The sequence below is a fragment of the Scomber scombrus genome, chromosome 8 (genome assembly GCF_963691925.1).
Source record: "Scomber scombrus chromosome 8, fScoSco1.1, whole genome shotgun sequence".
Classification (NCBI taxonomy): Eukaryota; Metazoa; Chordata; class Actinopteri; order Scombriformes; family Scombridae; genus Scomber; species Scomber scombrus.
The window spans coordinates 22018077-22030738 of NC_084977.1; the positions used below are offsets into that span (position 1 = coordinate 22018077).

Consider the following 12662-nt stretch of genomic DNA (forward strand, 5'->3'; position numbering starts at 1 on the left):
AACATTTACTTTAATTAGCATTATTAGGGGAGGGGTCAGGGCTAGCCATGACTTTGTTGATCCTATAGGCTAAATTTTAGTTTTGAGCAACAAGAAGTGCAACAATATTACTTACAGTCCTGGATCATCTTATAGGAAGCCATTCAGTCAACGTTTGGTCACATGGGCTGAGGTAGTTTGTGTGTGTTTGAAAACTGATCCACTAGTACCTTTTTTTTCTTGGATTTGATTGTGACATTTACTGGCTTTCTCTGTCCTTTTAGGTTGTGCAACAGATCATCCAGCCACCTGTAGAGGACGTTTGTTCTTTTCTCACCCTACACATAATAAAGGATCTGGATCAGCTGTCCCAGGCGCTGGGTAGAGGAGCCGACGACACTGTTACAACCGTCAACTTGGTGCTCAGATCACTGCTGAAGCCAGTACAGACCAATCACTGTAAGCCCATTGAAGTTGCAAATTACCTCATCTAATTTGTGTACATACAGAGGAGTGACAATATTTGTCCAAATTAAATTAGATAAAAGTGCCACATATGGTCAGTGGTGGGAAAAATGAGTGGAAACTTACTTCAAAAAGAAAAGCAAGAACAGATGATCTCCCCCACAGTTTAAAATAAACAGTGCGTTTGATGTTTTGTCATCGATTATTAAGCAGCTTTTAGTTTTTCTATCTCCTTTAACCAACCTGTTCTGTCAATACATATATATTTTCTTACGTGGGTCATTGGGGAAACAAAAACTCATTGAGAAATATGGATATTGTTTACCAAATTTTGTTCTTATTGTTTTTAAAGGCTATAGAATATAACTATGTTGTGTATTTTACTAAATACTTTCCATTTGACTTTTATAGCTGATCCTCACCTGACAACAAAAGCATCCAGAAACACCTGGGAGACGACTGTGGCTGCAGAAATTATGACGCCCCAGTTGAAGGTAACAACTTTCAACTTTTCAGTACCTTTTTACATAATGTCATTTATCCCTTTTATGCGTATGAAATCTTCATGTATAGACAATGCATACGTTATGACTCATACGTATATTGTATAGCCATCTACACAGCCATCAGTGTCAGTAAGAGTAATGTGTAATCATATTATTATCCATTTATGATGTTAAATTTGTCATAATTGCTTCACGGTATATTCTGTTAATATTATCATTTGTATTGCATATTTATTATATGCAGATATTTGTATGTTTTTTTTAAAACTATATATATCTAAAAATATAGAAATATAAATATCTGATTTCTACTGTAAACTCCACTGCTATCAATATTTTGTGTCCAGGATCTTGACCAGTTCCTGCAAGAAGCACAGGGCAGCATCAGGGCTGACTCCCGTGTTTCTTCCAACTTCATCATGAGGACGACTTTCAGTGATGATTGTACCTTCCTGACGTCGCTGCCGCAGGGCTCTCAGGTCCACAGCTCAGCAGTGTGGAGCTGCAGAGAGAGGCTCTCATTGCTCAGCCTCACACACATTGTGGAGCATAGTGACCAAAAGGAGGAGATGCCTTTGCTCTGGAAGTTCCTGCAGAAGGTAAGTTTTTGTGAGATTATGTGACAGAATATCTCTGAGTTTTTCCCCTCTGTGCAATACTTTGGTCAAGAATAAGATTTTTAAAACTACTGGCTCAATTTCAGCCTGACCTTTTAGCTCAGGCCACCATCAGTTCAAAGTTTCCACTTATACACATCAGAAACTGAGGGGATTTAAGTAACTGCACATTTAGAGGATGAACTCATTGCTTTTTGGATGCTTTAAGAGATTGTCTTATAAAAGGTATCTTTTAATTTAGTTTAACAACCATTTCATTTATTTTTCAGGAAAGAGAATTTCGCCAGATCAAGTTCCTTCCAGATATCCTAATCCTGCAGAAACGTTTGGTGAGAAAGTTCCAAAATGCATCTGACCAGATAGTGGGCTCCATCGGAGAATTCATTGAGAAGCAAAAAGGTACAACTGTGACATCCATGATCAATGAAACCCAGCTACATGAATATACACTTTGGTGGGCATGTCCAAATGTCAAAACGTTCACTTAATGTGCTGTCCTCGTCTTCTGTTTGAAGGTCTGATATTTCTTTTTGTTACTGAGATGTCATCTTCAGGGTGAGAAGTTGTGGTTTTTAGGGCAAGAAAAAAATTGTTTCTCACTCATCACACATTTTATACACCAGAATGTTCCCACAAGCCTCCTCTTTCTCAAACTGAGAACAGGGCATTGGTGTCAATAACTTGAATTCGATATCTCATATGTGGGACCATGTGGCTCTAATGACCAATGAATGAGTTATGTGTCAGTTCATATGAATTTTAAATTTTAAAACGTCTTTGTGGTTCTTTCAAATGCATTGCAATGCACCTTTCAGCACACAGAGTTGTCACTCTTTCTAGTTCAGTTCTTGTCATACATATTAGAAAAATAAATGTATACACAACTGAACAAATCTCACTGTTAATTTTTTTTAACTTATTTTGTTTAAGAAATGGGGTCATTGTTTGAGAAACAAATCGCCATCTTCCTGAAAACATGGAATCTGCTCAGAGTCTCTGTAACCAGCTGTGAGTGAAGCACTTAAACTCTTATTTGTTAGAAGTTTATCAATGGAGAGATTCCCAGTGAGTGTATTCACATGGACATTAATAATCTGCAGATGAGATGAAGATCCCAGATGAATTTTGCAGTGAGGATTTGGACCTGAACAGCGACCTGCAGTACCTCTTGCCCCGGCGGCAGGGTCCAGGCCTGTGTGCCACAGGGTTGGTCAGCTACTTGGTGGCGCTCCACAATGAGCTGGTCAACGCTGTGGACAGCCACACTGGAGAAAACATCAGGTACAAAACATACATATATGACCCTACATAAACAAGGGGACTACAAGAGAGTTCTTCAGTTTAATGACACACATTACAAAAACTGCTTTGTCGTTGAACCTGAAATGTGATGGTAACAGTCTTGTAACACAGCAGTGATCTTGTGATCAGGGGAGGAGTGCATTTTTTAAAGCTTTATTCATTCAGGGTTATTTCGCTGAGAGCAATGCTCTCTATTTCAGGTAAGCCCTGATCACATTCACACAGTTACACATTCATACTTGACTGAAAAATATGTGTTCAATAAACAAACAACTACAAACACAGAAGCATTAAAAAATGAATTGGGTGAAAGCATCACTTCAATACCAAAATGCACATGCAAAGATTCAAACAAATGTAGTGAACATGTTAAACATGTTGAGTGAAATATGTATGTATGAGTAGCAGCATCATGATGTAGTAGTAGTCATTTGTTTATTGGGACCATGTACAGTGTTAAACAAAAATGTTACCATTTGATGTACTGTACCAGAGGTCAGTATTAAAACATATAAGAGCACAATAACAAACAGTACAAAAAACACACATACAAAATACAAAGCTACAAACAATAACACATCACATACAGTGTAGAGTCAGTGGTTACAGAGCTGAGAAGCTTTTAACAGACTTTTTAATTTAATTTGAAATAAATAAATAATAAATAAATAAATAATTTAATTGATGAAGCTGCAGCTCATCATGCCATCAGGTAGCGCTTTCCACTGAGTTGTGGCTTTCACAGGGTATTGACTGCCCTGATGAAACGGTACAATATTTTAAAGAGGATATTCTGGAGGATCTAATAGAACTTACTGAGCGAGTATACACAAAGTCACGTACTGTAAACCAGGCACAAATTTAAAAATAATCTAAAGTTATTAAATTATCAGTAAATTGTATTTTACAGTTAATATTCAGCACTGTATTTATAGTCTTTTTTCAGGTTACAGAACAATTAACAATTAACAACAATACAACTCCGCCCACCCGCCCCTCACAAGGTCGAAAGAAAAAAAAAAAAGGAAATAAAATAATGTATATATATGTACACGCACACTCACAAACATATAGATGCACTCATACACATACTTGAACATTGGAACAACTTTTGACAAAAAACTGAAGTAAAATTTATTCTCACAAAAAATATTCATGTTTTCATTTTGATGTCTCCAACCTACGCTGCTGCTGCAGCTACAAGGTGAGTTTGGCGGAGCTAACTGAGCAGCATGTGATCAGCTACGAGGTGGAGAAGGACCTGCTTCCTCTGGTTTTATCAAACTGCCAGTACAGCTTAGAGCGTGGCCATGAGACGATATCACAGTACGACCTGCCCAGGATCCAGCAGCAGATCCTCACCCGCTTCCTGCAGGGAAAACCCCTCATTAACCGCACAGTGAGTCCTCCAGGATGGTTTGAATTAACTGGGCTGTTATATTGAATTTTTTTTTTTTTTTAAACATAGTGCAAAGCAAAGCCAAGTTGGTATTTATTGTGTTGGTTAACATCAAAGTAATACACTTTCACAAAGCATTTTGTTACATCTTAATATACTATTTTGCCAGTTTTCCATCTACTCAGTTTTATTTCTGTCATTCTTACTTGATTAATTTCACTGCTTTTTTCAAGGGAATTCCAACTCTGGTCAACATACAAGAGAGAGACTATGAAACAATGTTCGAAGCTGTTAAAGGAAAAGTTCCTCAGGTAAATTATTAAACCCTGAATCCTTCCCAGATCTTTGAAAATATTTGTTTATTTTTTCATAATAAACAACAAAATTAAGATCCTAGACTAGATATATTATATTATTAAACCTGACAATTTTGAAGGTAATATATCTAACTCATCCAGTAGATTTTAACAACAATGATTATTATAAAAAACAGTTAAAAGTTTTGAGAAGTGATTTAGTGAAGTGATGTACGTACAGTTGACACATCTTGTATTGACTTTCTGTAGATTATGGCTTCAGGCTTCACTGACACTTTGTTTCTCCTTCAGGAGGCTCTGTCCTCTCTGATCCGAACTGGACTGACCAGAGAGCTGGACTCCTACAGCGAGGTGTGTGAGGCGCTCAAGATCGTGGAGCTGCTCCTGGGATTCCTCACCATGACTGGTGGTGATCCCAGAGGTCCTCTGGTCGCATACCTCCGGGACATGCTGAGGATGGCCGACAACATCGATCAGCACATCTTGCAGGTGACTGAATATAAAGCCTCTTTTTGTCTGGTGTGAATGTTCATGTTTGTGAAACCCTGCTGGACGGTTAAGAGATGAAGCTGAAGGACAGATATTTTCTGTCAGTGTAAACTGACAGTAATACATTTGTAAATGTAACTCTGAGTCCTAAAACAAGAGAACTGCAGTGCAGTTGTTTTAGGTGTGAGAAGTGAATCCACACTAATCCACACTGCTGTGTTTCTTCAGGCTCTGGGCAGATGCACTCTCAGACACTGTATTTCTCTGTGGCAACTCCTCTCCTCCCTGAAGTCTGAAAACCTGTTGCGTCTCAAGAGGGTAAGCATTGCTATTTGTGATGATTGTGGGCTGGTTAAATGTCATATAAGAGCTTAATACATTGTAATTCAACATACACATTAAATACCTCACTCCATGTTTCTTTAAAAAAGGAGCCATTTTCTGGGTATCCAGCGGAGTACCAGGTGCCGCTGACAGAGGAGGACAAGAACCAGCTGAAAGGCTTTGTGTCCAGAGGAAACGTGGACCAATGGCTGCTAGAGATGCATGAGTTCATCTTGTTAAATCTTGGCCGCCCGCGGTCCATTGACATCTACAAACCATCCTGGAGGTAACCCTGTTTAACAGCTTCAGGATCTTTCTTTAATTCAAATGTTCCTCACCTGGACCTCATCTCTCAGGGATTTATCCCTGAATCTTACAGTCGTTAAAAACTCATGATATGCCCACAGATCATTTGTTAAAGTTAAGGGCAGATACTAAAGTTTCCGAAAAATATGTCAGGCTGAACATTCGGGGAAATGCTTCTAAAATTATGCACAAGATGTCGAAAATATTTTAATTTGATAGAATGATGTAGGCAATAAAAAACATGAAGCTTTGGGTTTGAATATTTAACTCAGAGTAAACATTTTATAACTTGATACAGGATATAAATATATATACAGTATGTCATACAGTTGGACAGTGTAGAATAAGATCATATTAACAAGACTGAAGCTGCTGAAGCTGATTGTTGAGCCATTAACCTTTTAAACAGTGTCTATTGAGCTGAAGACAGTCAGAAACTGCAGCCTAATGAATGGTGATGCAGCCACTTAAAAGATGAACAAACAGTCACAGTCACAGTCACAGTACACATCTTTAAAGTGAACTGTTAACTCTATGTAGGGTGCAACCTGAACCTCCCCACTGAAAAGAACTGAGAAAGAAATGTGTGTAAATGTGTTATTTCTTTCTTCTCAGTGTGAAAGGAACTGTGGGTGGTTACATGGACTGTAAAGAAGTAGAGGTCCCTGCTTACGTGGAAGACAAGTTCCCTGAAAATCTGTTGCTCTCACAGATTGTGGAAACCTGGAAATTCGCCGTCATTGCCAAACAGGACTGGATGACTAATGGATGAATCTGAGTTCAGCAGAATTATTTCTGAATCATTCATTTTTGAAACCAAACTTTAGTTTTACTTATTTTTTCTTGATTTTTGTTTTTATTCATTTTTCTGTGATGATAGTGTGAAGTTTCCTAAAAAGCACAATCGAGCCTATGATGATGCACACTGCCTTTAATATTACAGTTTGTTTACCAGCTGATTATTTACTGCCTGGCATCAGAATAATGGAATTTGTTTTTAAATAATTACTGGAAGAGTCTCATAAATAGAAAAACCTCAGGATTTTTGAGAAAATGATGAATGACTATGAAAATGATGTATGATTTTGAACAGCATAAGTGTGTTTGATTTTATGTTTCAGGATTGTTTTTACATTTTTCAGGATAAAGTACATTTTCCTATTTACCACAGAAATCTGTGAAGAAAAAATATGATACTTATACTATGATACTGATACTATTTTGCATGTTTGTTTTTTTCTTACACATTGAGGTAATGTACTCTTAAAGGAAAACTCAATGAATAAAAGTATTAATCAGGTAGTTGATGGGAAAACTCAATGAATAAAAGTATTAATCAGGTAGTTGATGGGTTTGTGTTGAAATGTTTATATTATTGTGAAGTTCAAAGTTGAATCAAAGCCATTGCACTATGAGATGTCAATCAATCAAGTAAAAACCTCAATAGAAACTGCTCGTTCAGTCTGTCAGCCATGTTTGGGGTCAAAGGTAGCACCCATGGGTGTCTGCGGGGATGGATGAATGTTGAATGTCTTCTTCGTTAACTCTTAATATTTAATCAGTGATTTTTTAATGGCACCAAGACACACATTAGAAAGTGATATTAGCTGTAAAATGTCTTGAATTTGTATTTTAATAAAGATGTGGGTTTTCTTGTTCACTTCAGTAGTGTGTTTTTGGCTTTTTGTTTGCAGGTCAAACTAGAAAAATACAGTTTCAGAAGGCTTGACCAGCACCAGCAAAGATCTCTGAAACATGGAGCACAAATTCACATTTTGTTGACAAATGAGTTGTCTACGAGGCTTCTAGCTCAGTGATTTGAACAATATTAGTGGCAGCAGGACTTGCTGACAATGAAGGGGTATAATATACAGTATATGAGTGTTTGTCTAAGAAACATATCGATAAAGGTTTGGATATTAAATCTTAAAAATTAAGGTTTAGATCTTAAAAACTATAAAAGTCTTATTGGTTATATTTAATTTTTAAGAGAGGCACTTGTGACAACATTTTGAGGTATGAAATGCGCTTGGAGAATTAAAACAGAGAAGGACACCTCTACTTTATCCTGTGCCTGGTCACGTGACACACTGTGAGAAGTGAAGCAAAAATGTATGTAAAAGTCTTCATTTTTAGCTTAAATTGCCCCAAAAGTACCAAAGATATAACACAGAAAACAACTTAAAATGTAAAGTTCTGTGAACATTTTAAAGCTTGAATAAAATGATGTCTGTACTGGACCATTCATCCCAGACTGCCATTAAACATTTTGATGTAAAAAAACAAAAAAATCTCTGGAATATGCTGGAAAGAGAATCATAAATACAAAGATATACAAAAGATGCTTTTGATCTTATTCCTGATATTAAGTTATTGACAACAAAGAACTGGCTGACTGCATCTTGGTGAAACACATGAAGTTGGGTTTGGAATTATTCTTCCATGTTTGTATCTTTTGTCCTTGTTATACAGCAGAAAGCTTAAAAAAAGGCAGAACTGGGGTGTGTGAAAGGTGTATTTTAAGGACTTAAAACCTTCAGCCAACTGATCATGGACAGACGTTAAGACTTAAAATCACAATTTAAAACATACATTTACCCAAAGACAATTGATCAGTGTGGCAGCAAAATATTGTAATTTCACAAGACCAAGAGCACTAATAGTGGTTAAATCTTCAGACAGGAAATAAATAAATAAATGAAAAACCACTTTAACAAAAGTTGTTTTATTCTCATGTTCTCATGTAAATAAATTACAACATCGTCTTTTGTTACAAAAATAAAATGAAACCCAACTAACATGACACATGTTGGACTTATCCTCCATGTCGGCCGTAAGAATATGAGAATCTTTTTTTTCTGGAAATCCTAATCATCATTATTATGTATCATCTTACAAATGCTTTAACAAAAGTTTAATTTCAAGGACTGAATCTTCGTCCCCATGCTGCTGGTCTACGGTTCCACTTGCCGCAATCGGACCGTGCAGCACAGCAGCCAAACGAAAGCGCTGCAAACCACAAAACGTCACAAAACAACACAAAAATAAAGAGCTCAGTTTAAAAAAAAATACTCATGCAACAGAAGTTGGGGCTGGGTAGTTCTTTCACTGTGAAAACTACACTTCAGGGGACAAGTTGACAAGCAAACAACCACGACGAAAATAAAAAACAAAAATAAAAACCTAAATCCAGTGTACCAACTGATGAACTGCACTATGTTTGGGTAATAATATCATGTGTGTGATCATACAAAAAGTTCTAATGATACATTTCACAAACTGAGACTGAAGGAGGTCTGCCAGCTCTGACTGATACACTGGTATAAAGGTTATAATAAAAAAAACAAAGTTAATACCAACTTACAGACGGTCAATGCTAAAAAAAAAACAAAATCCAGTGCAAATGCACAGTTTCATTCAACTTCTCCCAGTGTGATTTCTGCAGTGGTCACAACACAGCAGAAGGAAACACCAGAGTTTTATCTTCATGTACTGAAGGGAGGAATCGCTCTAAATAACAGGTTGTTTTGGTGCAACGTCAGTGTCAGTGCTGGTTCTTCATCCCCTGTGGTTTGCCTTGTTTCTTATCCTGCTGCTGCTGCTGCTGCTGCTGCTGCTGCGGCTGTTGCTGCTGGCCCCGACCAGTTCCGGTCATTCCTCTGCCACGACCGCCAAAGAGACCTGCAGAGAGAACACAAGAAAGTTAAAGATTATTGGTCTTTAAGTGTGAAGAGTAAAATCACTTATCCCTCTTATCTCATCTACTAATTAAAGAAAAACTGACTCCTATCAGCAGGATTTTTGACTCTTGACAGTAAAAGTATGATATCAATTTCTGTCTGATGCATTTCAAATTTTGACTGGCACAGAAGCGGCTGATATTTGTGGCGAATCCTACAAAGGTGTGTACACTGAGAAGGAAGCTGGTTGAGAAATCTGGACCTATTTCCTGACCCAGATGATCAGTCTTCAAGCTTCAGAGCTGACAAGAGAACATTTTCTAAACATCTTTCATGAGGATGAAATTGGCAAAATTTGTTTTTCACATGATTTTGTCATGTAGTAACAAGTTTTATAACATCTTTAATTTAAGCTGAGGAAATGTGTGAATAAGAAGGAATACATACGCCAATAGAGAGTGGAGATGCAGACCAATGAGATGTTTATCACTGCTCTTTGGTAAAACATCTCTGAAATGTAAACCTTTCAGAAATTAAACATTTTAAAAATATCTTCACTGAAGCTTATTGGCATGTGTTTTTACTGATATGACAGGTGTGCAAACGCTTTAAAACCAGTCTAATGATTAATCAAGGAGCAGAAATTTTCGTCAACCAAATTGAAAACACATTTAATGGTTTATACCTGACAATCATAGGATAAAAACATTTTGATGTGTTGTTTAAGAGTGTTTTGAAGAAAAGCTTTTGTGCTCCTGAGCAATAAGAGTGTAAGGCTTTTATATTAGAACAGAATACTTGAAAACAACCATAAACTTCAATGCTACTATTCATGATGTGACAGCAGTAACTAACAGACCCCCTATCAACCCAAAAGATGCAAATGTAGCAGTCTGAGCAGCAGCAGGTGTTCCTGCTCACCTCGGCCGGCTCCTCCTCCTCCTCTTCCTTTGCCCTGCTGTTTGTTCTGCTGGGTGCCTCCACGCCCACGACCCTTCGACACCACCTCCTCCTTCACCATGTCGATGATCTCGTCAGGGATTCGCAGGTACTTTATGGTGCTTCCTCGGATGTAGCACTCAGGCATCCTCCAGAACTTATCTCCATCCTGTGAGATGGGGAAAAAACTTTTACTGTCATTTAACATTTTGTTATTAAGATTAAGGAAGAAAATTAGAAGTCCAGTTGTGCGTTTAGTCACACATGAACAAACAATTGCAGCATGATTGTCGAAGTGGTCAAGTATTCAGTTAACAGAAAAGTAATTATGTTTATTTATTAAGTACTATGGCAATGAAGTGACAAGAGAGCTCAGCTTTACCCTCGAGGTGCAGATGACTTCTCTCAGGTTGATGTTCATCCAGTTGTCACAGCTGACCAGGTGACCGTTGTACGTCTCTCCATTCTTCAGCTCCACCAGCTGAGGAGAGAAAAGACATCACAAAGATACAGTTACATTAGTTTTCTCTTGGAGTAAACAACAAAACACGGCATGGCAATTACAGGCTGCACAGAGTGTGTGTTACAATATCAGTAAAAAACAGACACAGGCTTCAGGCGATTAGATTTGGATTTTTAGAAGGTCATAAAGATCAAGATTAGAGGTAGTTTTTCAGATATGTTGACCTAATTTAATCTGAAAATTAAACTGTCAGATCTGAAGCAGCTCCAGCAGCATGTTGAACATGATACAGCAGCATTAGCTCTTACCAGATTGCTAAATTAACTCTTTTTTTTTTTTACACCTACCAAATGGCAAGTCAATGTTCAAATTTTTTACCATGGCTTTTTCTTTTTTTTGGCTAGTGAGTGAAGCAAATCTAGCAGCCACTTGCATATTTTACCAGCATTTGACTGGTGGCCTGTCTGACACCATAAGCTTTGGCTGCTGGTGAGTATGTAAACAGTTCTTAGACATCACTTGGGGATTTGCGTCTTGTAATTCTGTCGCAATTATTATTTTTACTTTTTGAGACTAAACTATGCATCAGTCAATGAACAGATCCATGAACAATAAGGCATTGAAGACATCTGCTCTGTTGTTATACTAAGATCCGCTCTTTGCCCGCAGACTGAGCTCAAGTGTCTCCTCACCATGGGATGGTTCTGGGCAGTCTTCAGCAGTGAGAGGGGAAGCTGCAAAATGAAAGAAAACATGGTCATACACAGAGTTTCATCTAGCATCTACAAACTTCATCATCTACCTGAACAAACTGAACTGACTAGAGCTACAGCATGGGAACGGTTAGAGCCAGTTTTGTGTCATCATTAGTAAATGTCTGGTTTGCACACCTGGAAATAATGACTTTTTTAAGTTTCCAGGTTTACTGATGCACATAAATGAAGCACCCACAATTCACTCAGCAATGTTTTATTCCGATAAATCCAACTCAACCTAATTATTTGCAATTTGTTCTAGTATTTCTGATTTTTAAGTCCATACAAGGTTTCAAGGTTTATCGTATGCATAACGTGATGTGTACGTATTGCGCCTGTGCAGGACAGAAACTAACCATCCTGCTGCAAGTTAAACGTGCAGATGGATGTATACGTTTTCTGTAGCTCTATGTGATGTCTGTGTGCTTTTAAAAGCAACCACTGTGTGTAAAATATGTTTAATTTAGCTACAATAGCTAACTTAACTTAGCTAGCGTGCTGCTAACTCGGTTAGCAGAGTAGCTGGCGCGCTATTGGAAACCGACTTTTGTCCAAAAAATAACTATCTACGTTTAATCTAAATACCACAGTGAAATACTTACCATTGTGATTGTGTGTCTGTGTATGATTTAGCGTCTTATTTTCTTCCCTGGCCCTCCGATAATACGATTTTACCACCTTCTGTTCTTCTTCTTCTTCTTCTACTTCTGACGAGTTTCCGGTGCTGGGGAGTCATGTATGTAATAAGCTGCTGCCCCCTACCGTTTATAACACTCACTACATGGAGCATAGAGGAGTGAGGGGTTAAATGTGTGTCTTAATAATTAAATCAAGGATCAAACAATAATAAAAAATAAATTGTATGTGAATAAAAATTAATTGCAACCAAATAAATCACCTCAATATTACAATATTTTCACTTTTCTTTGGCTGATCTGAATTTATCTTTGTTAAAGAGCTGCGTTATCGGCCAAATAATTTAGGAGGTCACATCTGTGGTCCAAAGGGCAACAAGTTGTATGACTTTTTTAATCCTGCCAACTAATTGAAAAATAAAGGTATTGCAAAAGAGAAATCCTGATCAGTAAAAGAAAACAAAATATTGTCATCAAATGTTTCGC

The 12662-nt window shown here is 37.5% G+C and overlaps 2 protein-coding genes across 2 annotated transcripts in view; one reads left to right on the forward strand and one right to left on the reverse strand.

Annotated features, from left to right (window-relative positions):
- LOC133985228 (E3 ubiquitin-protein ligase rnf213-alpha-like) overlaps positions 1–7353 on the forward strand; it is a 43341-nt gene extending 35988 nt beyond the window's left edge. Inside the window, 12 exon segments of the mRNA XM_062424824.1 lie at positions 264–439; positions 845–938; positions 1298–1549; positions 1837–1966; positions 2498–2575; positions 2668–2848; positions 4067–4268; positions 4502–4579; positions 4877–5074; positions 5303–5392; positions 5506–5684; positions 6320–7353. Of these exon segments, the coding sequence (XP_062280808.1) occupies positions 264–439; positions 845–938; positions 1298–1549; positions 1837–1966; positions 2498–2575; positions 2668–2848; positions 4067–4268; positions 4502–4579; positions 4877–5074; positions 5303–5392; positions 5506–5684; positions 6320–6476 (1815 nt within the window). The 3' untranslated portion in view covers positions 6477–7353.
- A 1057-nt stretch (positions 7354–8410) lies between these two features.
- On the reverse strand, positions 8411–12262 carry lsm4 (LSM4 homolog, U6 small nuclear RNA and mRNA degradation associated). The gene is made up of 5 exons (XM_062424104.1): positions 12144–12262; positions 11479–11520; positions 10706–10804; positions 10306–10492; positions 8411–9385 (listed from the first exon to the last, which is right to left on the reverse strand). Exons 1-5 carry the CDS (start codon positions 12144–12146, stop codon positions 9249–9251), a joined length of 468 nt encoding a protein of 155 aa, XP_062280088.1. The 5' UTR covers positions 12147–12262; the 3' UTR covers positions 8411–9248.
- Between the last annotated feature and the right edge of the window lie 400 nt (positions 12263–12662).